This window comes from Chinchilla lanigera, unplaced genomic scaffold, assembly GCF_000276665.1.
Source record: "Chinchilla lanigera isolate Chin_1 unplaced genomic scaffold, ChiLan1.0 scaffold00146, whole genome shotgun sequence".
Taxonomy (NCBI): domain Eukaryota; kingdom Metazoa; phylum Chordata; class Mammalia; order Rodentia; family Chinchillidae; genus Chinchilla; species Chinchilla lanigera.
The window spans coordinates 1,215,304-1,237,511 of record NW_004955547.1 but is presented as its reverse complement, the minus strand read 5'-3'; the positions used below and the strand labels follow the sequence as shown (position 1 = coordinate 1,237,511).

Genomic DNA, 22,208 nt, shown 5'->3' with positions numbered 1-22,208 from the left:
CAGGGTTTAGAACCAGCACCCCAGAACAAAGCGGCTCGCTGTGCCTACGGCACTGTCTGTCCTCAGCACATCTCTAGGACTGCCCGGTCCGCTAATGCCCACTCTTGGGGTCCTCCCAGTGGCCGAGCACTTCCTTGCAGACACTGCAGAGGGCCAGGTTACTTCAAAGGAACATGAATCACATATGGGTTCGAGAGCACAGGAGACAGCCACACCCATACCCCACCGTCCTCCAGCGCCACAGAGGAAGCCCGCAGGGCACAGAGGCGGGAGCTACCTCCGGTGGCCGCTGTGAGCTCGGTCCTGCGGACGAACCCAAGGTACCCCGTTCGGGCCCAGAGCGTCTGTGCAGCATCCCCAAAGCTGAGGCGAGTGTTGAAGTGGTCCGCCTGCAGAGTCTCGCTGTCATAGATGGTGTAGTAGCCGCTGGCTGTATGCGGACTGTTCACCCAGATCTACAAGGAAAAGGCACGGTCACATGTACCAGGAGCAGACAGATTCTCCTGCGACAGCACTTCATTTGTCAGAATCTCATGTCTGTGTCAACAAAACTGCAGCAAAAAAGGCAGCTGGCACTCACTGTCTTTCCTACGTGCAGAACAATGACGTAACGAGGACTTCACATGCATGCTTCATACAGATGGTGTCATAATGCGGCTCTCTCACTTTTCTTTCTTTTTTTTGGTCCCAGGAATCACACTTAGGACTTGTGCTTGCCAGGCAGGCACTGTGCTGCTGAGCTATATCGCGGCCCTTCGCCGCCTGCCTCCCTCCCTCCCTCCCTCCCTCCCTTCCTTCCTTCCTTCCTGTGTTTCTGAGACAGGGTCTCACTATGTCTTTCCAGCCTATCTTGAACTCACTATGTAGTCTAGGCTAAGGTCAAACTCAGCAATCCTCCTGCCTCAGCCTCCCAAGTGCTGGGATAACAGGAGTGTGCCACCATCCCCAGCTTTAGAGGATGTGCTTGTAACTGTGAGGCTACACTGTTTCTCTGGCTCATTTTTCACCTGCTTCCAGGTTCCCACCCAAGTACCAGAGCCCATCTCTGTGCTCTGCGATGTCACTACCGGTACGATGCAAAGCCGTGGGAGGAACGGCACGGCCGTCCGAGTCTGCAATGTGAGCCGTGCTGGTCATGTGGCCAGTACTTGTGGGGCGCTCACTGTGAGACAGTGTTCCTGTGCTTTGCAAATGCAGTAGCAAGGGTATGTGCCAGAATTTTACTCTGTAAGTGAGGTAAGGGCTACTATTACTATTATTATTTTTTTTTTGAGAAAGAGCCTTGGTATGTAGACCAGACTGGCTTTGGACTCACTATACAGGCCAGGCTGGCCCCAAACTGGCTGGCTTCCTCCTGCCTCAGCCACTTGAGTGCTAGCATTACAGGCCGCCACAACCACTGGGGTTGTAATTATTCATGGATGAGGAAACAGGCCCAGGGAGGTTAAGGAACTCGCCCAGTATTGAGAAGCTGGCAACTGCGGGAGCCCAGCCCAGCAGACTCCTCCCCTGGCTACGTAGCTCAGGCTGGCCTTGAGTGTGCACTATGTAAGCCTGGAACGTGCAGTGATTCTCCTGCCTCAGCCTCCTGCGTGCTGAGATTACAGACATATGCCACCATGCCTGGCTCAAGAGCATTTTTATACTAATAAAAAATGGGTACATTTTGAAATACAACAGCATGAATTTAAAAAATTTTATGTATGTGGCCTCTAGTTTCAGCCATCAAAGGGTGGATTTGCCCAATTTATTTTCCAGGTCAGTGAATGACAGGACAAATCTGGGACTAATTCTGGCTTGGAAACCTACACCTTCCCCTGACTCCAGTCTCAATCTCGCCTTTCTTTTTGTTTCAGTCTCTCACCCTACAGAAAAAGAAGATTCACTGTGGAGGAAAAGCTAAATCCACTGGGCTGGCTTTCAGGACGTAAGTAAGCCCTCAGTCACAGACTTTTCAGAGTAAACGAAGTACACCTACTTCACCCAGGTGCGAGTCTCCAACCGGCCCCTTGGTCTCAGGGTTCACAATAACCACTTTCACTCCAGGGAGAATCTGAGAAGCAAAGGGAAGACATAAAGGCTGGGTAGTACTGACCTCTAGAAAGTTAAATCTATCTAATTAAACCTCATGACCTCTATAAAAGCCGAGCGGCGCTGGCAGAGCTGGGAGAGTGGCAGGAGGGGCAGAGAACTGGCTGTCATTACAGCGGCTGCCTGCGGGGGCAACTGTGGACACCTGTTTGCTCCTACTGAACCTTCTCCAGTTCAGTGGAGACCAGAGGTCTAAAAAAGATTCACCCTAAAAAATCAAATAGGGGACCAGCGTAGCATCTCTTTAGTGATGAGGACCGTAACAGCCATAGATTTCTCACAATCTACCTCGTTCACAGACAACATAAAATCACTTCAGCACTGAAAGAGAGGCTGAGCCTGTGATTCCACCCCGGCCATCAGCCCGGGAATTGCAAGAGGGAGACGGCAGCATAGAGGTGGCTTCGCAGGGGGACGGAGGATGACTGCATCCTGGAACCACAGAAGACCTCACATACCCGGAGCTCCCTGGGATGGGGACCAGGCGCGGCCTGAGGTCGGCTCTCGGCCTGGCAGGGGAAAAGCCTCTCTGGTTGCGTGCGTCTCACACCTCTTTACCTGTGGTCACCTGGGCTTACACATGTGAGCTCTCCGTGGAGGAGACAAGAAGGGAAGGACGGCTCCCTCCAGGCTGCCCTGGGCCAGGCCCTGCGGGGCATGAGCCATGGCTCCCATTCGCCCCTGACCTCTGACTGGCACATCTGATGCGGTAAGGTCCACCCACCCAGCAGCTCTGCAGCAGCGAGACGCTCGGCCAGCGCCCCTGGAAGTGGCAGGACTTCATGTCCCCTTCGCCTCTGCCTCCAGAACTACTGGGAGGGGCCCTTCCAGGCACCAGCACTCCCATCAGGGACCAAGTCCCCTCAGCCTTGACACACAGCACCCGTGGCCAGCATGCTTAGTGAGCTGCTCTTAGCCCAACCTCCCCTTCCTTTTAAAGAAACTGGAACTCAAGACGGAGCACAGGGCTTCACAGTGCGCTACATCCCCAGCCCCTTCTCAATGTTTCACTTTGAGGCAGGGTCTTGCTAAGGTCTCCGCCCTAGGCTCACACTTCTCCTCCTGCCTCCGCCCCCTAGAGCATGGGGACCGCAGGGATGTGTCACCGTGCCCGGCTTCACCTACCTCTACTCTCTTCCCCACACCGACTTCCTTCATTAAATCTGCGGATGTTTCCCCTGATCTTCTGCTAGACCACCCCACACCTGCTCCTCCAGCTTTCCCCAGGTGACTAGAGGTAGAACTGGCTCTTCCCAGGGCTGTTCAGCTACCCGCTTTGCACTCCACTTTGCTGACTTGTCAGCAAGAGTAAAATACCTACTGAGTTAAAAAACTACAGAAGGCTCAAATCCAGTCTCCTCCCACATGTACGCATACGAATCTTAAAGCATTAGCTAAGCTGAGGCTGGTGAGTGTCTCCAGATTTCCATTCAGTTCTGCCCTGGACACCAGAGCTGGGCCTGGCTTCTGCAGGGCCCCCGGGGCGCGCAGAGACCATACCTTTCCAGACTCCGACAGCAGCAGACTCTGCGGGGCTCCCCGCTCCACAAGACGAACCCTGCCAAGGAACAGGAGTTACTGGGCACAAGCCTTTCTGAGTGACTTCACCGCGCCTCCTGCCTTCCTGAGACCCCTCGCTGGTCTTCACTCCTCCCTCCCTCCGAGCGGGGTTCTCAGACTCTGCAGGACATTCTGTCTCAGGGCACGTTTGGCTGCAGGCTGTTCAGGAACGTTCTGCCTTTACCCACTAGATGTCAGTAGCAGCACCCCCGGGTAAGGACAAAAATGTCTTCAGACACTGTCAGCGTCCTCGTGGTGGGGGACAATCTCGGAGTGACAACACGCCCCACGTGCCTCTGGTGACACGTTAGAGGACTTCCCAGCCAAGCCTCGGCCAGCGCTTATTGGGGACAGAACTAAAATCTCCTCCTACGCTGAGAATGCAAGCTTCTACCCAGGAATTCAGATACATTCTGCTCTGCTTTACAGATCTTGTCTGTCCCATCTTATTTTTTAAACTCTCAGAAGAGGCTACCATTTTAGTTCAACCTGTATCAGATGTCACAAAATAGTATATTTTTAGTATTGAAGAATAGTGCAGGGACTATGAGAAGAATTAAAGCTTCCTTTTATAACAGAAAACCTTTTCACGCATTAATGAGAAAAATGAGCTCTTGTCCTCTTTCCAGCCCCCTCTTGGAAGATGCAGACATGGAAGAATGGGGCTGGGGGAGGGTGGCTTTCGAACTCTATTCTTAGGAGTGCGAAGGGCAGCGGCATACCTGTCATGTCTCAGTGACTTCAGATCTACGTACACAGTAGTAGGATCAGGCCCTGAGGTTCCCTAAAGAAAAACAAAGCAGTGAAAGGTTTATTTCAAGTTTGAATAAGCTATCCTTTCACACTTCACATGGTCATATTAAGAAACAGGTATTTTAGCTATCTGTATGCACTACCCACTCAATTTTTTTTTAATCCACTCAATTTTGAAAGCTCACTTTCTCTTCAACCAAATGAGGCAGGGTAGAGTTAACAACTGAAGTGACTCCCAGCCCGATGATCTGACGTTTCCCCTTCCCTCCCTCCATCAGAGGCTCAGCAGCACTGAAACATTACTAAGCCAAGGAGGGTTTCCATCTCTGCCCCAGGATTTTCTTTCTTTTTTTGAGGCACGGTCTCACTCTGCAGTTCAGGCTGGCCTCAAACACAGAGATCCTCCTGCCCCAGCCTCCTAAGTGCTGGGATTATAGGAGTACACCACCATGCCCAGGGTTGGCCCAGGGATTTTTAAAATCCACACCGCAAGACGCTCCAGTGGGGTTCCACAGTGAAGGTCCCATGATACTTTCTGAAGTCACCTGACTATGGGCACCAAAGGCCTGCAAGTATCTGCCCACACATACCCACATATGCCACCCCCCTGCACTCTCATCTCATCCACACCTGCATCTGCCTTATTGGCTCGACAGAGGCAGACTCAGTCTGAGTCCCTTTTCTGTTATTTACCCACAAAGAACAACACGGCAAATTTGCCACCTGACTAGAAAAAAGAACGCAAGTTTATTTGTGCTTAGTTTGGAAAAAAGTGTAAAATACAGAGAGGATGAAAAAATAGGTCAAACATAAGTAAACCCAAACGAGGTGCTCCACACAGGACTCTCTGGTTCACCGTCAGGCACCACACCACCATCAAGAGGAAGTGCTTCCGCTGGTGCCATCTGTCAGCCTCCCTGTGCTCTGACCTAGTAACTCGGGACTATGCAACCCACCTTGGGAAGTATGAGACTGTCATCTCCATTCTGTGGATGAGCAAAATGAGGTACAGACAACAGACAGAGCAGGCAAAGTCAAAAGCTCCAAGTCCCACCACAAGTGAGCCTAGGGCTGGAGCTGTGTTAGCAAGGGAGACTTGGGGACGTCACCTGTAAACATATTGCTACATTGACTCTGGATCCGAAAGTGGTGCTGACAGCCCGAGGGGACAGGCCGATGTCCTTGAAGAGCTTGGAGAAGGACTGCTGCAGGGTGATTCGGGGCCGCTCCTCGGCCACCACCACACAGGTCCGGATGCAAGAGAGGTTGATCCCTCTCGTCTGTAAGACACACAGCACACAGGCCAAGGCAGTAGGGTCAGCAGAGAACTGAACAGGTAGAGCTACTGCTTTTGATCAAGAAAACCGAAGGAACTGCTTTTTCTTTTTTTTAAACCCCAGACATGCAGAGAAAAGGAGCTTTCAGCAAAGAAGAAAATACAAGACAGTTCTTTAAAATTATTACCATGGTAAAGATGCTTGTTCTTTATTCCTTCCCCCTTTCCTCTAAAAATCTTGGTTTTTCCAACAATATATTTTTATTATTCCCCAATTCTGAATCTTAGGTTTTTTCTCACTATTTGCTGGGACTATGAGAAAAACATAGAATCTGGGTATCTAATTTTATTTCTCTTTTTCCTTCTTGAAGTCATAGTTCCCCATGAAAGAAAATTTGACATTTTCTGACTTTCTCATATGATGCTCAGAAATAGGATCCTTGTAGTATGTACATGAACCCACGATGAATATAATCGTTCTGTGCTGTAAACATGCACTAATTCATTCATTCATTTATTTATTTTTGTTTGTTTTTGTCATTTTGGACATAGGGTCCTGCTGTGCAATTCAGGCCGGCCTTGAGCTCACTTTGTAGCCCAGGCTGGTCTCGAACTCCCAACGATGCTCCTGCCTCAGCCTCCCGAGTGCTGGGATTACAGGTGTGTGCCACCACACTCGGCAACACGTACTAATTTAAAAAAATTTTTTTTGGTCTTTTTGAGACAGGGTCTCACTATGCAGATCAGGCTGGCCTTGAGCTCACTTTGTAGTCCAGGCTGGCCTCGAACTCATAGCAATCCTCCTGCCTCAGCCTCCTAAGTGCTGGGATTACAGGTGTGCATCATGCCTAGCTAGAAATTTTTTTAAAAGAAGTAGGATCCTTGGAGACACACATTAGTGAACTGTCCTTATGTTTGCAGCCATCTCCAATCCCAAATATCCTGAAGTTTCAAATTCTATTGGGAAAATGCTACTGGAGGTCAGTTTCCTTTTATCTTCACATGAAATCATTTCTGTTCAGGCTCCCAAGCCTCATCTGCACTAGGAAGTCAGAATCTGGTTAGGCCCTGAGAGGGTCCACTGAGTTAGTAAAGTGAAAGAGTAAAAACTTCCAGGGTTCATAAAATACCCATTTAAATGTCTGCTGGGACAAAGGCAGGCAAAGTTGTCTGCCAACCCCGACTCTGTTATCATCATGCCCCGGTTCACATCTCTAAAAGCCTTTGGACTTACTTAGCCTAGGTTTCTTGGGTTATTTGCTGTGGCTGCAACTTACCTTTAGCACCTCCACTTGGTTTCCCAGCCCTTTAGTGCAAAGTTCCATAACTGAATAGGAGCAGAAGGTATCCCTTATTTTGTACTGGTTGACTGTGGCAAGCCAGAGGAAAAGGTTGTTTTCTAACTCCATAGGAGGAATTAAGATGGACTGGTGACCTGAGTAGACACTGCCAATGAAGAAAGGCAAGCACTAACGTCATTAATTCACCCCAGACACTTCATTTCAGAACACCACCCTTTCAGCAAGTATTTACCACGTGGGAAGGACAGTGGGCAGCCGCATCAGAGCTGAAGGTCTAAGAAGTAGCCTTGTTCCTATGCAACTCACAAGATACAGTGACCATGAAATAAAGCCGACTACAGTCGGTGGTAACTGAGCTGTGAATAAAGGACATTGAGTTCCCAGAATAAAGAGCAATTCACTCCAAATGAGGAAGTTGGGGTGGCGGCTGTGTTTCCCTGAGTAGGAGGCATGCGAGCTGGGGTTTGAGGAATGAGGAAGAACTTGAGGGGCTGGAAGAAGTGGGGAGGACAGGGAGGGTCTTCCAGGCAGAGGAACGGCATATCCAAAGGCAGGGAAGTACAGAGTGTGCACGTTGGCAGCGGCATTCCAGTAAAATCCCGAAGCTCTGGGAACATGAGGGAGGAAGGCTAGAAAGGCCGGGGCCGAACTCGAAGGGCTGACCTAGCCTCGCAAGGTCAGATTATGCACATAAAGGGTGGTTTCAGTTGAAGCACAACCAGCAAGTGGAGTAGAGCTCACAGAGGTGAAGGCTGAGAGGCGAGATCTGTCTGCAGCAACACAGGCGAGGGAGGGACAGTGCAGGCTGGAACCCAACTAGCATCGAAGAAAGGAACGGCACAGGCACACATCATGCGGACGATCTGCAGCCACAAACCCTTGTGTGGAAGCACTAGAGCCCAGAGAGCCTACATTTAGAATGTACTGGAGTTGTGGCTGCCACTTCTGGAGAACTCGGTCGGTCTGGGGAAGCCTCGATAATTATCCTTTTCCACATCGGATGAAAAAGGTCTGAGGGAAGATACTTCTCACACAACAGTGTGAAAATCATATCATCACAGCTACAAATCACAAAACCATCCGCTTTTGTTTTGTTAACACGTCCACAATGGGGCCATAATTTGTTTTTTTGTTTGTTTTGTTTTTCTTCCAGTACTGAGAATCGAACTCAGGACCTTGCGCTTGCCAGGCAGGTGCTGTGCCGCTGAGCTAAATCCCCAGCCCGGGGCCCTAATTTGTATGTCTTGCAGCTGGGCAGCTTGAACCACTGATGGTCCACCTGCAATGGTCCCATTGTGTAGCTTTTTTTTTTTTTTTTTTTGTCTTTTTGAGACAGGGTCTCACTATGCAGCTCAGGCTGGCCTTGAGCTCACTTTGTAGCCCAGGCTGGTCTGGAACTCGCAATGCTCCTCGATCCTCCTGCCTCAGCCTACTGAGTGCTGGGATTACAGGTGTGTGCCACCACGCCTGGCTGGGTGGTTTTTCATTAATTTTATGAGTAAAACCACCAATAAAAGGCATTAGATCTGCTTGTACCACCAGTGGTTCAAGCAGCACACGGGGACCATCACACATGTACCACCAGTGGTTCAAGCTGGCAGAATGGGTTAAAGACAGCTGATTCTTATAGACAGACAGGCAAAGAACCGAGACAAAGAACATGACATATAATTATGCAGGCCATGCAGATACAGGCACTGGAGATAAGGCCCACATTTCTATTTGGGTCCTTTGGGAGATAACCCTTCCCTAACAAAGTTGGGGACCAGAAAGCAGGATGTTGTTTTATAGGCATATGTGAGGCATTCAGCATGTCCACAAGGAAGTGAAAATACAGGTCTGAGATAAAGCCCCTGGGGCTGATAAAGCCCTGATGGAAGGAGCTGGAACCTGCTCTTCTTCAAGAAGCAATCTGGCCAGGACAAACATGCTACTTCCTGGCTACATGCTATCATTGCATCCCATCACATTCCTTCCTGCCAAGCCGAGGGGGTATATTCTGGCTGTCAAAGCATGTCATACTTCACCCAAGTACCCTCCTACCATCTGGCTTTGCTTCTAAAACAAAAATTATAGGAAGAAGCACAGAACAGGTAACCAAATAACTGCCACTTTATATGAAGCATAAAACAGAAGAAAAGGGAATCCAGACAAAACCAGACAACTCAGACAAACAGCCTTTTACTAAAAACCTTAGCAAATTAAGGGAGCAAAGGGAAGGATAAGCAGCGCCAAAGTATGCCCCATACATTCTGTTTCTTTGGCTTTTCCATCCTTACCTGCAGAGACACCAGAGTGCAAAGCCAAGTCCGCAGTAAGGGTCAAGACAGATGGCGATCTGCCGAGAAGAATACAACTCACACTGGAGCTTGATGGCTCTACAAAGAGCATTAACTGCAGAGTGGGACATCTAGAAAGAAAGGAACATGGAACAGGATGGAACTGGCATCCCACACATAGAGACACAGTTTTCAAAAGTTTCAATTCCCCAAATGATGTATATTTTTATTGCCTCAAAACCTACTCTAGGCCGGGGATATAGCTCAGCAGTACAGCGCCTGCCTGGCAAGTATGAGGCTGTGTTCGATTCCCAGTACCAAAAAAACAAAACAAAACCCTAGTATAAATCTAAATTAAGGCAATATATTTCTGTCCATTAATTAATACTGAATTTTACATTGCACTGTGACACACACCTGTAATCGTACCACTTGGGAAGCTGAGGCAGGAGGACTGCCAAGAGTTTGAGGCCAGCCTGGGCTACATAATGAGTTTAAGGCCAGCCTTAACTATATAGCAAGACTCTGTCTCAAATCACCCCCAAATGTTATGATACATCAATCTATGATTACACAGTGACCTTAACTAGAACTCTTATTATCAGTTAGCTTCTCTATGCAAGGTTCAGTCACTTCATAATACAGATTCCTTGGGATAACTTACTCCGGAAGAGCCAAGGCTTGATTTAAATATAGCAAGGACCTTTGATCCCCCACCTACTGGCCTCTAGTTCGACCAGCTGGCCTCTGCATCAGACATCTCAGGGGCAGTGGTCATCTCTATTTATGGTGGCCTGGCATCTGACCAGCTTTTGGTGAGCGAATGCATACATCCGGACTACTTTACCTTTACTCCTGTAAGCATGCCAGTTGTGGAGACGCTAAAGTCAAGATATGCCAACATCTCAGGAGTGGGTGGCTTATACAGCTGAGGTAACCTTTTCCTGGGTAAATCATCTGCAAAGAAAAGAAAAACCTCAGTGTCATTAGACACGCTGGAACATGAAAACTATTGCTCTTCAGCTGGTTTTCTGTGGCTCTGCTCTGGCCAAATTTAGCTTCTGGGATTTGTGAAAGCTTGGGCTTCTCGTATTTAACCACACAGCTCATGAATTTCACTTGAGGCAGGTTGGGGTTGAGGACACAAGAAAATATAAAACAAGGAAATCTACATCCAGTGAATTCATTTAACAAGGTTAGTGAGGAGTAATGTAGCACAGTAATAAGCAGGCTGCTGGTCTTCAAATCCCAGCACTACTTTATGAGCTACATGACCTTGGATTTCTTTCACCTATGTGTATGTGTTACTGGGAATTGAACCCAGGGCCTTTTTATTTTGAGACAGGGTCTTGCCAAGTCACTGAGTTAACCAAGATGGGCTCAAACTGAGGATCATCTTGCCTCAGCTTCCCGGGTACTGGGATTATATGTGTGCACCACAATGCCTGGCTTCCCCTTTTAATGAGTAGCACCTAAAATTCATACATGTTACGGTTTTGAAATTATTTTATAATTTATTTTTTAAAAAGTTTATTCATCTATTTGTTTGGTTTATTATTATTATTGACAGGGTCTCACTATGTAGTTCAGGAGGCCCTAAACTCCCTTTGTAGCCCAGGCTGGCCTTGACTTGTGTCAATCCTCCTGCCTCAGCATCTCAAGTGCTGGGATTACAAGTATGTACAACCAATGCTCACTTTTTGATTTATTTGTGAAGCAAAGTCTCACTAAACTGCCAAGTTGCCAAGGTCAGCTTGAACTTATGATTTTCCGGACTCAGCCTTCAAGAGTGCTGGGACTCAGGTGTGCACCATCATGCCTGGGCAAATACTTTGTTTAAAGAGCTCTTAGAGTACTATGAGCAGGCTCTTTGGATCTAGTTATTGTCCAGTCCTTTGGTCTCACAGCTAAATGAATATTAGCTTGCGTTTTCCTTCAAAAATGAAGAAATAACCTGGGTGTGGTGGCACACACCTGAATCCCAGCACTTGGGAGGCTGAGGCAAGAGGATCTCCCTGAGTTAAAGGCCAGCTTGCATTACAAAGCAAGACCCTGTCTCACACACAAAAAAAGAAAAAAAATGATGATGAAGAAGAATAAAGATCATCCAAGCATAAACGAAACATGTCATGACCACTAAGCCAGTACTGCAGAAGATACTTAAAGGAATCCTGTACACACAAGGGGAAGGAGGTGGAGCTGCTGGCAGTGGTGACAGAGGAAGCCCGCGGTAAGGAGGGGGTGGGGATTCAAGATTTTGACATGGGGAATTCTGGAGTTTCTGGAGTCTTTATCTCCTGAGTGAAGGGCTGCAGGAGGACTGTCTCCTCTTGCAGAGTTTGGTGGTTGTTGCAGTGCAGAGAGGAGCTCCAAGATGGTGGAGCAGTAAGCAGCAGAGAAAGAGCCTGAGCGTCACCGTCTAGATGCTGGAATATAGCAATGTGAGGCATGTGAGGAGGAGGCAAGTGGGAAAGGAGTGTGCTGTGTGAACTGAAGCTCACGGAGAGAATGAAGAGAGAAATTTCGATGAAGGAGGAGGAGGTAGCCAGCAGTGCCTTCTCTGGGACGGAACTCACCGCTGGAGAGGAGCAATTCAGACCTGCAGACACATGGTGACTGCCGGTGCCCCCAGAGGCCTCCTTAGAGACACACAGCAGTGGAGGGAAGCAGCGGACGTGAAGCAATGCACTAGCTGGCAGTGAGTGCTGAGAGCTCAGTCATCCTATTCAAGAGAGCAATTGGCAGGAACCATGTTGGAGAGGGGGTGGCTAAACTCAGAAGTCAGAGCAGCTGTGGGCTCTAGCTAGCGGCTCCCAGCTGGGCTCAGAATCATGGAAGCTGCGGGCCAAATGAGTCTGATCTCAGCCAGAAAGTGCAGGCTCACTGATGTTATCCACCACCCCGGCAAAAAGCTATTGCTGGCTTGCTGGGATAAATCAATACAGACCGGGACTCTGTCTCCACACATTGCAGAGACATACCTGGAAGTGGATTTTTTTCTTTTTTGGTTTTTCTCCGGTACCGGGAACTGAACTCACAACCTTGCGCTTGCCAGGCAGGCGCTTTTGCCGCTGAGCTAAATCCCCAGCCCCCAATTTTTTTCTTTTTTGCTCTCTCTAGTTTGCTTTTTGTTGTTGTAGTTTTGTTTTTTGTATTGTTTTCTCCTTCATTGTTTGATACTGTTTTTATATGAGTGTAATGTGGTTTCTAGCCTCTTCGTGGTTGTGGTTCTGTTTTGTTCTTTTAACTCTTCTTCCTCTTTCCTTCCAGTCTTCTGCACCAGAGTTCCAAAGTTAGTGTGATCCCCCTTTGTCCTCCAGCCTTACTTCTAATCTCTTCCTCTTGCACTTCTCTATTTTGTCCCTAAGCCCACTTTGAATTTTAACCTGTGAGGGCAAAATTGACATATTAAGGATTTGTATACTGCACATAATTTTCTGGTTTGATTTAGATTTTGTTATATAGCTACAAATCTAGTTCATATGGTTAAAGGTGGCAAGTTAATGGTTAGTGCAGTTTGTCATTTTCTACGCTATGTTTGATGCTATTGTCATTGCTGACGGCACCAATACAGCCGAAAGTGACATAACTGTTCAAAACAGTTGTTCTTCCTGGCACTCCAAGGCTGAGATTGACTAAGGGTCACAGAAAATCCTGTGGCACAGTGCCAAAGAACCAGGGGCTGGGCCAAACAGGCAGCAACTTCTCATATTCAACAAATTGAAGAGGTAGAATCTTGCAACAGACTGAAAACCCAAAAACCAGCTACACCTGGAAGGTAACTTGGAAAAGTAGTCATTTCCTAAGAGTTCTACATCCTAGCAATGAAGTAACCCACCACAGGCAATTTACAAGCATCAGCCCAGCAATTAAACTAAAAAAAGGAAAAGAAAATGAGAAGACACTTAAACAAGGTACAACCTCAGGCATCCAGTTCACCAAAGGCAAACCCAGAGGGTCAATGAGGTGGGACAATCCAAAAGTCACCCACCTGGACTCTCTGAAGTGGTAACAACAAAGCAAATGAATGAGGCTCTAGAAAAATCAGATCAGAAATACTTTCTCAGATAACTGTAGAGATTATGTCCATAATAAAAACTATGCTTAGTGAGACACAAAAAAGAGCAGATACAAAAAAAGTAGAGGACCTTAAGAAAATTATAGAAGCCATGAATGCCCAGCACAGGAAAGAAATGAAATCCATAAGGCAGATTCAAACAGATATCCAGGAGAATAAAAATTCCATTGAAGGTATCCACAGCAGATTAAGCCAGTATGAAGACAGGATCTCAGACACAGAAGACAGGCTTTCGGTTAGTGATTATGAATGAAAAGTTTCTTAAAAATACCAAGGGTGGGCCGGGGATACAGTTTAGTGGCACAGTGCCTGCCTAGCAAAATTCAGTTGTGAGTTTGATTCCAGGTACCAAAAACCAAACCAAAACAAACGAAGGGACCATGAAAAATCAATCCATTTGCTGCTAGATGAGGCAAAGAAGAGTAACTGAAGATTTTTTTTTTTTGGGTCTTTTTTTTCTTTTTTGGAGACAGGGTCTAGCTACGCAATTCAGGCTGGCCTTGAGCTCACTTTGTAGCCCTGGCTGGTCTTGAATTCACAAAGATCATCCTGCCTCAGACTCCCAAGTGCTAGGATTACAGACACATGCCACCACACCTGGCTAGTTGAAGACTAACTGGAGTCAATGAGAAAGCAAGAGAGAGCAGAAATGATATAAACTTCCCTGGAAAAAGAATCTGACATGTAGGTAAGTGAAGTATATAGAACTCCAATTAGCCATGATAAAAAAAAAAAACCTATGGTCAGGCATATCATAGTCAATCTAGCAATTTAACACAAAAATACTCTTTTTTTTTTTTTCGTCTTTTTGAAACAGGATCTCACTATGCAGTTCAGGCTGGCCCTGAGCTCACTTTGTAGCCCAGGTTGGTCTTGAACTTGCAACGATTCTTCTGCCTCAGCCTCCCGAGTGCTGGGATTACAGGCGTGTGCCACCATGCCCAGCCAAGAATAGACTCTTAAAAGCTGTTATATTTTTTTGCTTTTCTTTTTTCTTTTTGTCTTTCTGAGACAGGGTCTTGCCATGCAGTTCAGGCTGGCCTTAAGCTCACTTTGTAGCCCAGGCTGATCTCAAACTTGCAACAATCCTCCTGCCTCAACCTCCTGAGTGCTGGGATTACAGGCGTGTGCCACCACGCCTGGCATTTAAAAGCTGTTAGAAAAAAAAAAAAGAAAGCTGTTAGAGAACAGAAACAAATCACCTATAAAGGAAAGCTCATCAGAATCATAGCTGACTTCTCAGCACAAACCTCTGGTCACAGAGAGTTTGGAGTGAAGTATTTCAAGTTCTAAAGGAAAACAACCTTCAACCCAGATTGATGTACCCAATGAAAGTATCTTTCAAAACTGATAGAGAAATAAGATACTTCCAAGACAAAGAACATCTGAGGAAATTTACAACCACCAAACCAACACTCCAAAATGTTTTGAGGACATTCTATAGAGAGATAACAAGGACTACAACTCCATGAACCCCACAAGAGGAAAGCCAACAGGCAACGCAAAAATTCAATAGATAGAGGGGAAAAAAGAGGAGGAGCCAACAACAGGAAAATAACATGACAAGGGTAAGTCAATACATATCAGTTATGACAATCAATGTTAATGGTCTCAATTCACCAATCAAAAGACACAGAATGGCAGAATGGATCAAGAAACAAGAACCAACAATATGCTGCATATAAGAAACACATTCATAATTCAAAAAGAAATTCACAGACTGAAAGTCAAAGGATGGAAAATAATACTCCATGTGACAGGAATCCAGAGAAAAGCAGGCATAGCTATTCTGTTTGCAGACAAAATGAATTTCAAGTCAAGACTGATTAAGAGAGATAAAGAAGGTCACTACATCCTTTAAAAGGGAACAATTCAAGAGAAAGAGATAACAATCATAAATACATATGCAACAAATACCAGTGCACCCAATTATATAAAACAAATATTAACAGGCATGAAAAATCAAATAAGCACTAATACAATTGTATTGGGGATCTCAATACCCATTGTCACAAAAAGACAGACCAATTAAACAAAAAAATCAAGAATAAAATACTAGAACTGAACCAAACTTTTGAGTAAATGGACTTAGGAGATGTCTACAGAGTGTTCCACCCCACAATGTCAGAATACACATTCTTCTCAGCTGCACATGGGATGTTCTCCCAAAGAGACCACATACTAGCTCACAGAACATGCTTAAGTAAATGCAAAAGAACTGAAACAATCCTATGCATATTATCAGACCATAGTACAATGAAACTGGAAATCAATGGTAAAAGAAACCGCAAAAGCTTGATAAACACATTGAAATTAAATAGCATCCTCCTAAATAACGAATGGGTCACAGATGAAATTAAAGAAAAAATTAGTTTCTACAATTAAATGATAACAATACAATATACCAAAACTTATGGGACACAATGCAGTCCTGAGAGGTAAATTTATAGCAGAGAATACCTATATAAGGAAAACAGAGGGGCTGGGGATTTAGCTCAGCGGCAAAGTGCCTGCCTGGCAAGCGCAAGGTCGTGAGTTTGGTTCCTGGTACCGGAGAAAAACCAAAAAAAAAAAAAAAAAGAAAACAGAGCAAGTGCAAAAACAACTTACTGGTCAACCTCAAACTTCTAGAAAAAGAAGAGTAAGCTAAGCAAAAGTTCCTAGGAAATTACAAAGATCAGAGCAGAAATTAATGCACTGGAGACTAAAAAAAAAAAATACAAAGAATCAATGAATCAAAGAGTTGGTTCTTTGAAAGACTAAATAAAATTTAAATAAAATTAAATAAAATCCTTATCCAACCTTATTTAAAAGAAAGGACAGAAAAGACTGAAATCCATGCAATTAGGAATGAAAAAACTGAAATCATAACAAACCCCACAGAAATTCAGATTATCTATATCTACTTTGAAAACTTGTATTCTAGTAAGATGAAAAATGCAGAAGAAATGAACAGATTCTTAGATATATATGAATTACCAAAGCTTAATCAAGAAGATATAAAAATCTTAAATAAACCAATATATATATATATTTTTGGTACCGGGACTCAAACTCAGGACCTTGTGCTTGCCAGGTAGGCACTTGTGCCATTGAGCATTATATCCCCATCCCTGCCCTTTGTGTGGAAACAAACCAATATTAATCAAAGAAATCAAAGATGTAATTAAAAACCTACCAATGAAGAAAAGCCCAGGCCATGACGGATTCACTGCTGAATTCTACAAGAAATTTTAGAGAGGACCTAACATCATTACTTCTCAAACTCTTTAATGAAATTGAAAGGGAAACAATAGTCCCAAATCCATTCCTGGAAGCAAGCATTACTCCGATATCAAAACCAGAGAAGGACCCAACTAAGAAAGAGAATTACAGGCCAATCTCCCTAATGAATATACATGTAAAAATCCTCAATAAGATATTGGCAAACAGAATGCACCAAATCTTCAAGATTATACACCATGACCAAGTGGGGTTCACCCAAGGGATGTAGTGATGGTCCAACATATGTAAATCAATAAATGTAATACATTATATTAACAGAGCCAAGGACAAAAATCATATGATCATCTCAAAAGAGGCAGAAAAAGCTTTTGACAAAGTCCAGCACCCATTCATGATAAAAAACCTACAGAAAATTGGAATAGATGGTCTTTACCTCACTCTCAAAAGCCATCTATGACAAATCAGCAGTCAACATAATACTAAATGGACAAAAACTGAAAGCTTTCAATCTAAAATTATGAACAAGGCAAGGATGTCCACTGTCTCCACTCTTATTCAACACAGTCCTGGAAACTTTAGTCAGAGCAATCAGAAAAAAAAAAAAAAAAAAAAAAAAAAAGATAGGAAAGGAAGAAGTTAAATTATCACTATTTGCAGATGACATGTTACTCAACATAGAAGACCCCAAAAACTCCACTAAAAAACTGCTCGATTTAATAAGTAAATTCAGTAGCATAACTGGATACAAAGGCAACACTCAAAATCAATAGCCTTCCTGTACACAAATAACAAACTTATGAGAGAGAAATTGGGGAAACAACACCTTTCAAAATAGTATTCAAAAAAATGAGATACCTAGAAATCAAGCTAACGAAGGTTATAAAAGACAGCTACAGTACTCTGAAAAAGGAGACTGAAGTGGATATCAGAAAATGGAAATATACCCTTTATTTTGGGGGAGGAAAAACCAATATAGTGAAAATGGCCATACTTCCAAAACTGTTACAGATTTAAGGCAATGCTGATCAAAATTCCAACAGCATATCTCACAGAATTAGAGAACACAATCCTAAAATTCATCTGGAACCAGAAGAGACCTAGAATAGCAAAGGCAATTCTGGGCAACATAGGCAAGGCAGGGGGCAACACAATCCCTGACCTGAAATTATACTATAAAGCTACTGTGATTAAAAAAACCAGGGTGGTACTGGCAAAAAACAGACCCAAAGCCCAGTGGAACAGATTAGATGATGCAGAAACAACTCAGAAACACCTTTACTGGAAGAAAGATAGCTTCTTTAATAAATGGTGCTGGAAAAACTGATTCTGTACATGCTGAAGATTAAAACTGGACCCATATCTTTCACCATACACTAAATTCAAAATGGATCAAAGATCTAAATATTAAAACAAACGTTAAATCTGCTGGAAAACAGAAGAGGTAAAGCTCTTGAAGACATCGCTATAGGCAAAGACTTTATGAATAAAACCCTGACAGCACAGCAACTATGATAAAGAATCAACTACTGGGATCTCATCTTATTAAAAAGCTTTTGCATAGCAAAAGAAACCACCAAGTGAAGAGACGACCTACATTGTGGGAAAAAATGCTTCCCAGCTACGCTTTACACAAAGTATTATAATCGAGAACACAGAAGAACTAAAAAAAGAACCAGACCTCCCAAATTTAAAGACCCAATCCCAAAATGGGCATCTGAGATGAATGCACACTTCTCAGATGAAGAAACACAAATAGGAAATAAGTATAGGAGAAAATGTTCAACATCACTGGTCGTTCAAAAGATGCAAATTAAAACACCACAGATTCCATCTCACCCCAGAAAGAACCGCTATTATTAAGAAATCAACCAATAACAAAATGCTGGTGGGGCTGTGAGGGAAACAGGAACGCTTCTCCACTGTTAGGGAAGTGTAGACTGGTGCAACCACTTTGGAAATCAGTGTGGAGATTACTCAAAAAACTCAGGATTGGAAAAAAAAAATTAGGATTGGAGGTCTCATTTTGACCCAGCTATTGGGGCATCTTCCCAGAAGAATTAAAAATATCATACCACAGTGATATATGTGCACCCATGTTTATAGCAGCACTTTGTAACAGATCTCAGAAATAACTCAAATGCCGATCAACCAAGGAATGGATAAGAAAGATGTGGTCTTTTTATATAATAGAGTACTACTCAGCCATAAAGGATAAACTGGAAACTTTTATAGGTAAATGGATACAACTCGAGACCACACTCATAAGTGAAATAAACCAGACAATACAAAGTGTAAACATCGTATTGTCTCCCTAGTGGAAGAAGCTGAATGAGTAAGTAAGATCCAAAATGTACAATGGAAAAACTTCAAAAGGAAAGAGAAACTTTGGGATGGGGGAACAGAGAGAAGGAAGGGAAAAGCAAAAAAATAAAATAAAGTAAAAATAAAATCTATACAATATAAGTTAACTACTAATTTCTCTTAGTTCATTGAAAAGAAAGGTTTGTGCTAATATTGTTTGGACAATTAAATGCCGATATCTTGTACTCTGAGTAACTAATTTAAAGATAACAATATGCAATACATTAACCATTGTTACCCTCCAATTATCTTGTTTTCAAATTCTGCTTTTTTTCCTCTTTAAAATAAAATTCAAAAAGGAGGGGAGAGTAGATAAGCTACTGAGAATTAAGAATCAAACATCAGAAAGACAAGATGACGGGAATTAATACATACCTTTCTATAAGAACTCAATGGAAATGGTCTTAATTCTCTAATTAAAACACACAGACTGGCAGACTGGATTAAAATACAAGGCCCAACTCTGCTGCTTGCAAGGTTTTCTCTCTGCCTTAGCAGATGGAATGTGTTTTAACATAAAAGCTGTACAAAAGTGTCTGGCATGAGAATGTAGAAAATCCCAGAGGGTGAATGTTCCAGCTTCTGCAACAGCTCTGGGGAGAGACCGCTTCCTCTCACCTGTATCGATGATAGTTGGCCAGGTTTTCACATCCACAGCTGCAGCTGCCTCCCGGGACCTCAGTAACCTCATTAGGGTCTGAGTGGTAAGAATACAAGCTGCTTTGCTGACCTAGAAATCAGACAGACAGCAATAAGCAGTGCTGGCTACTGCTAAAGCAACTTATACATCATACTGGACAGGGTACTATTAACTTTTTAAAGACCAGGGCTAGTGTTTGCCTTGATACTTTTACTGCTGTAAGTGTATAATACCAATTCTCCTGGAATGATGGATTTTCTTCCTAAGCAACAAGTTATAGCTTACAACAGTGATTCACAAATATCTTGGTCATACTCTCAGTATGAATGCTGCAGTCCCACATTTCCTCAAGCCCAGAACATAACGAGCACTTTTACACACTCAGAGAATGAGTGCAGTGAACCAAGCACTATGGAGTCATGTGCGCCGGTCTGGTGCAGGGAGGCGGTGCAGCCTGAGCTCCGCACCGCTCACAGGACACAGCTGCAGACGGAAGTCCCGCTGGACACCGAGCCCGGCCTGGGACTCACAGAGATGCACATCAACAGAAACTGAACATCAACAGGAAGAAACTCCTCCCCCGGCTTTTCTGGCCCACTTCTTAGGCTATAGCAAGGGAATTCTGCTGAATTAAACTGTGTAATAAAAACATTTATGATGAGCATGGCTTTTATGCTGTTGACAGAGCAGTAATTCTCAGAGAAGCAAACATTAAGTGAATTAGAATTTTGTAACCTTTCAGCCTACTGGCTGACACTTGCCTTGTGCTTTAATGTACATGAGGATATGATCTGGTAAAATCTTTATAGCACATACTCCAGAATAAAATTTGGACATCTTTTCTTTTTTTCTTGCAGTGCTGAGGATCAAACAGAGGGCCCTGCACATGCTAGACGAGCACTGCACTACTGGGCTACCTCCTCCAAGCCCTGGACATCCTTTTCTCTTGCAGTTGTAGAGATTACACCCAGGGCCTTCACACTGAGCTAAATGCGCAGCTTTTTTTTTAGACAGGGTCACGAAATCACTAAGTGGCCAGGCTGGATTCAAACACACGTTCCTCCTGCCTCAGAGTGCTTGGGACTACACGCATGTGCACACACCCAGACCTGGCCATCTTCCAATGCAACACCAACCGAGCTTACAAAGCTAGGATAAAAGTGACCTGACCATGGGGAGAATTCAGAGTTCTGTGTGTGAAATGACCCTGCTTACTGCACAGGAAAAATATCAGACAGAGAACATGTTTTAGGAAGAGGAGGACAAGTTTAGGGAGAATTATTAGCGATGCTTTACCTCCCTCATGTTCACGACTAATCCACAATTCCACATCTCACCAATAACCACTTTTCTGCAGTTCTTTTACTGGATGACCATGGTCACTGGCCAGATTAAAGAACAGGAGATAGGTTTTATGAGAAAAATTTGAGATTTTCTTCTTTTGCAGTCCTGAGGACTGAACCCAGGGCCTCTGCACTCAGCTTGTTCCCAGCCCTTTTTCTATTCTTTTTTTTTTGAGACAAGGCCTCACTGGGTAGTTCAGGCTGATCTTGAGTTCACTTTGTAGCCAGGCTGGACTCAAACTTGTATTAATCCTCCTGCCTCAGACTCCCGAGTGCAAGGACTGCAGGTGTCTGTCATCACACTTGGTTGAGGTCTGAGACAAAGTTTTGCTAAACTGCCCACGCTGAGCTCAAACTTGCCATTCTCCGGCCTCAACCTTCTTAAGTGCTGGGACCATAGACATTTACCACCATGCCCACCTAAAATTTTACTTGGGAAGCGGGTGGTTCGAGACAGGGTCTCACAATGTAATCCAGGCTGGCCTTGAATGCCTGGTGATCCTCCTGCTTCAGCCTCTTGAGTGGGATTATAAGTATATGCCACTGTACCTAGTGAAACTTCCTGACTTAACAAAACTAGAAGATTATTAAGGATCTTTAGTTGTCTGAATGTGGGCTTTATGAGATGAGGACAAAGCCAGGTACAGACAGTACTTACATCAACAATCATGCGGACAGTAGGCAACGTGGCAGTAAGGTTCTGAGCATGAGGAGGTCTGACGGTCACAGGTATACACCCTGCATATAGGCAGCCGTAGAAGGCAGCAATCAACTCAATGCCTGCAAGACAAGAGGGCATGGTCAGGAGATCATTTAACTGCAAGTATCACTAAGAAGTTGGGTGTGAGGCCACGCACCTGTGATCCCAGCACTTGGGAGGCTGAGGCAGGAGGATCTCTGTGAGTTTGAGACCAGCCTTGAACTACATAGTGAGTTCAAGGCCAGCCCAAAATGCGTACATAGCAAGATCCTGTCTCAAAACACCCCTGCAAATCACAAAGCAAACAACCACTCTCCCAGTACTATCACTAAGAAACTAAATGCAGATCTTCTAACACCAGTTTATGAAATCAAGTCACATGAGTTATGTAGACCACAATTGGACAAGATTCCAGCAGAAGAAATTTTAAAAATTCAAAGAAATTGAAGATGAGGAAGCATATAAAACAACCTAAAACTACAGAGAGAAACCACGAATAGCAAAGAAGAAATCAGAAGTAAACTCTTCACAGACACTTGCAGGTAAGTTGACGTTATTAACTGATGTTACTTAGAAAAAAATAACTGCAAAATTCAGGGAA

The 22,208-nt window shown here is 44.4% G+C and overlaps 1 protein-coding gene across 3 annotated transcripts in view; it reads right to left on the bottom strand.

The window, feature by feature from the left end:
- Dip2b (disco-interacting protein 2 homolog B) overlaps nt 1-22,208 on the bottom strand; it is a gene marked incomplete in the record, with an annotated part of 228,430 nt that overhangs the window by 3,238 nt on the left and 202,984 nt on the right. For all 3 annotated transcript variants that reach the window (XM_013508454.1, XM_013508452.1, XM_013508453.1), the window contains 10 exon segments: nt 278-455; nt 1,979-2,053; nt 3,592-3,649; nt 4,374-4,435; nt 5,514-5,684; nt 6,958-7,126; nt 9,261-9,391; nt 10,108-10,217; nt 19,543-19,654; nt 21,566-21,687. In XM_013508454.1, the coding sequence (XP_013363908.1) occupies nt 278-455; nt 1,979-2,053; nt 3,592-3,649; nt 4,374-4,435; nt 5,514-5,684; nt 6,958-7,126; nt 9,261-9,391; nt 10,108-10,217; nt 19,543-19,654; nt 21,566-21,687 (1,188 nt within the window).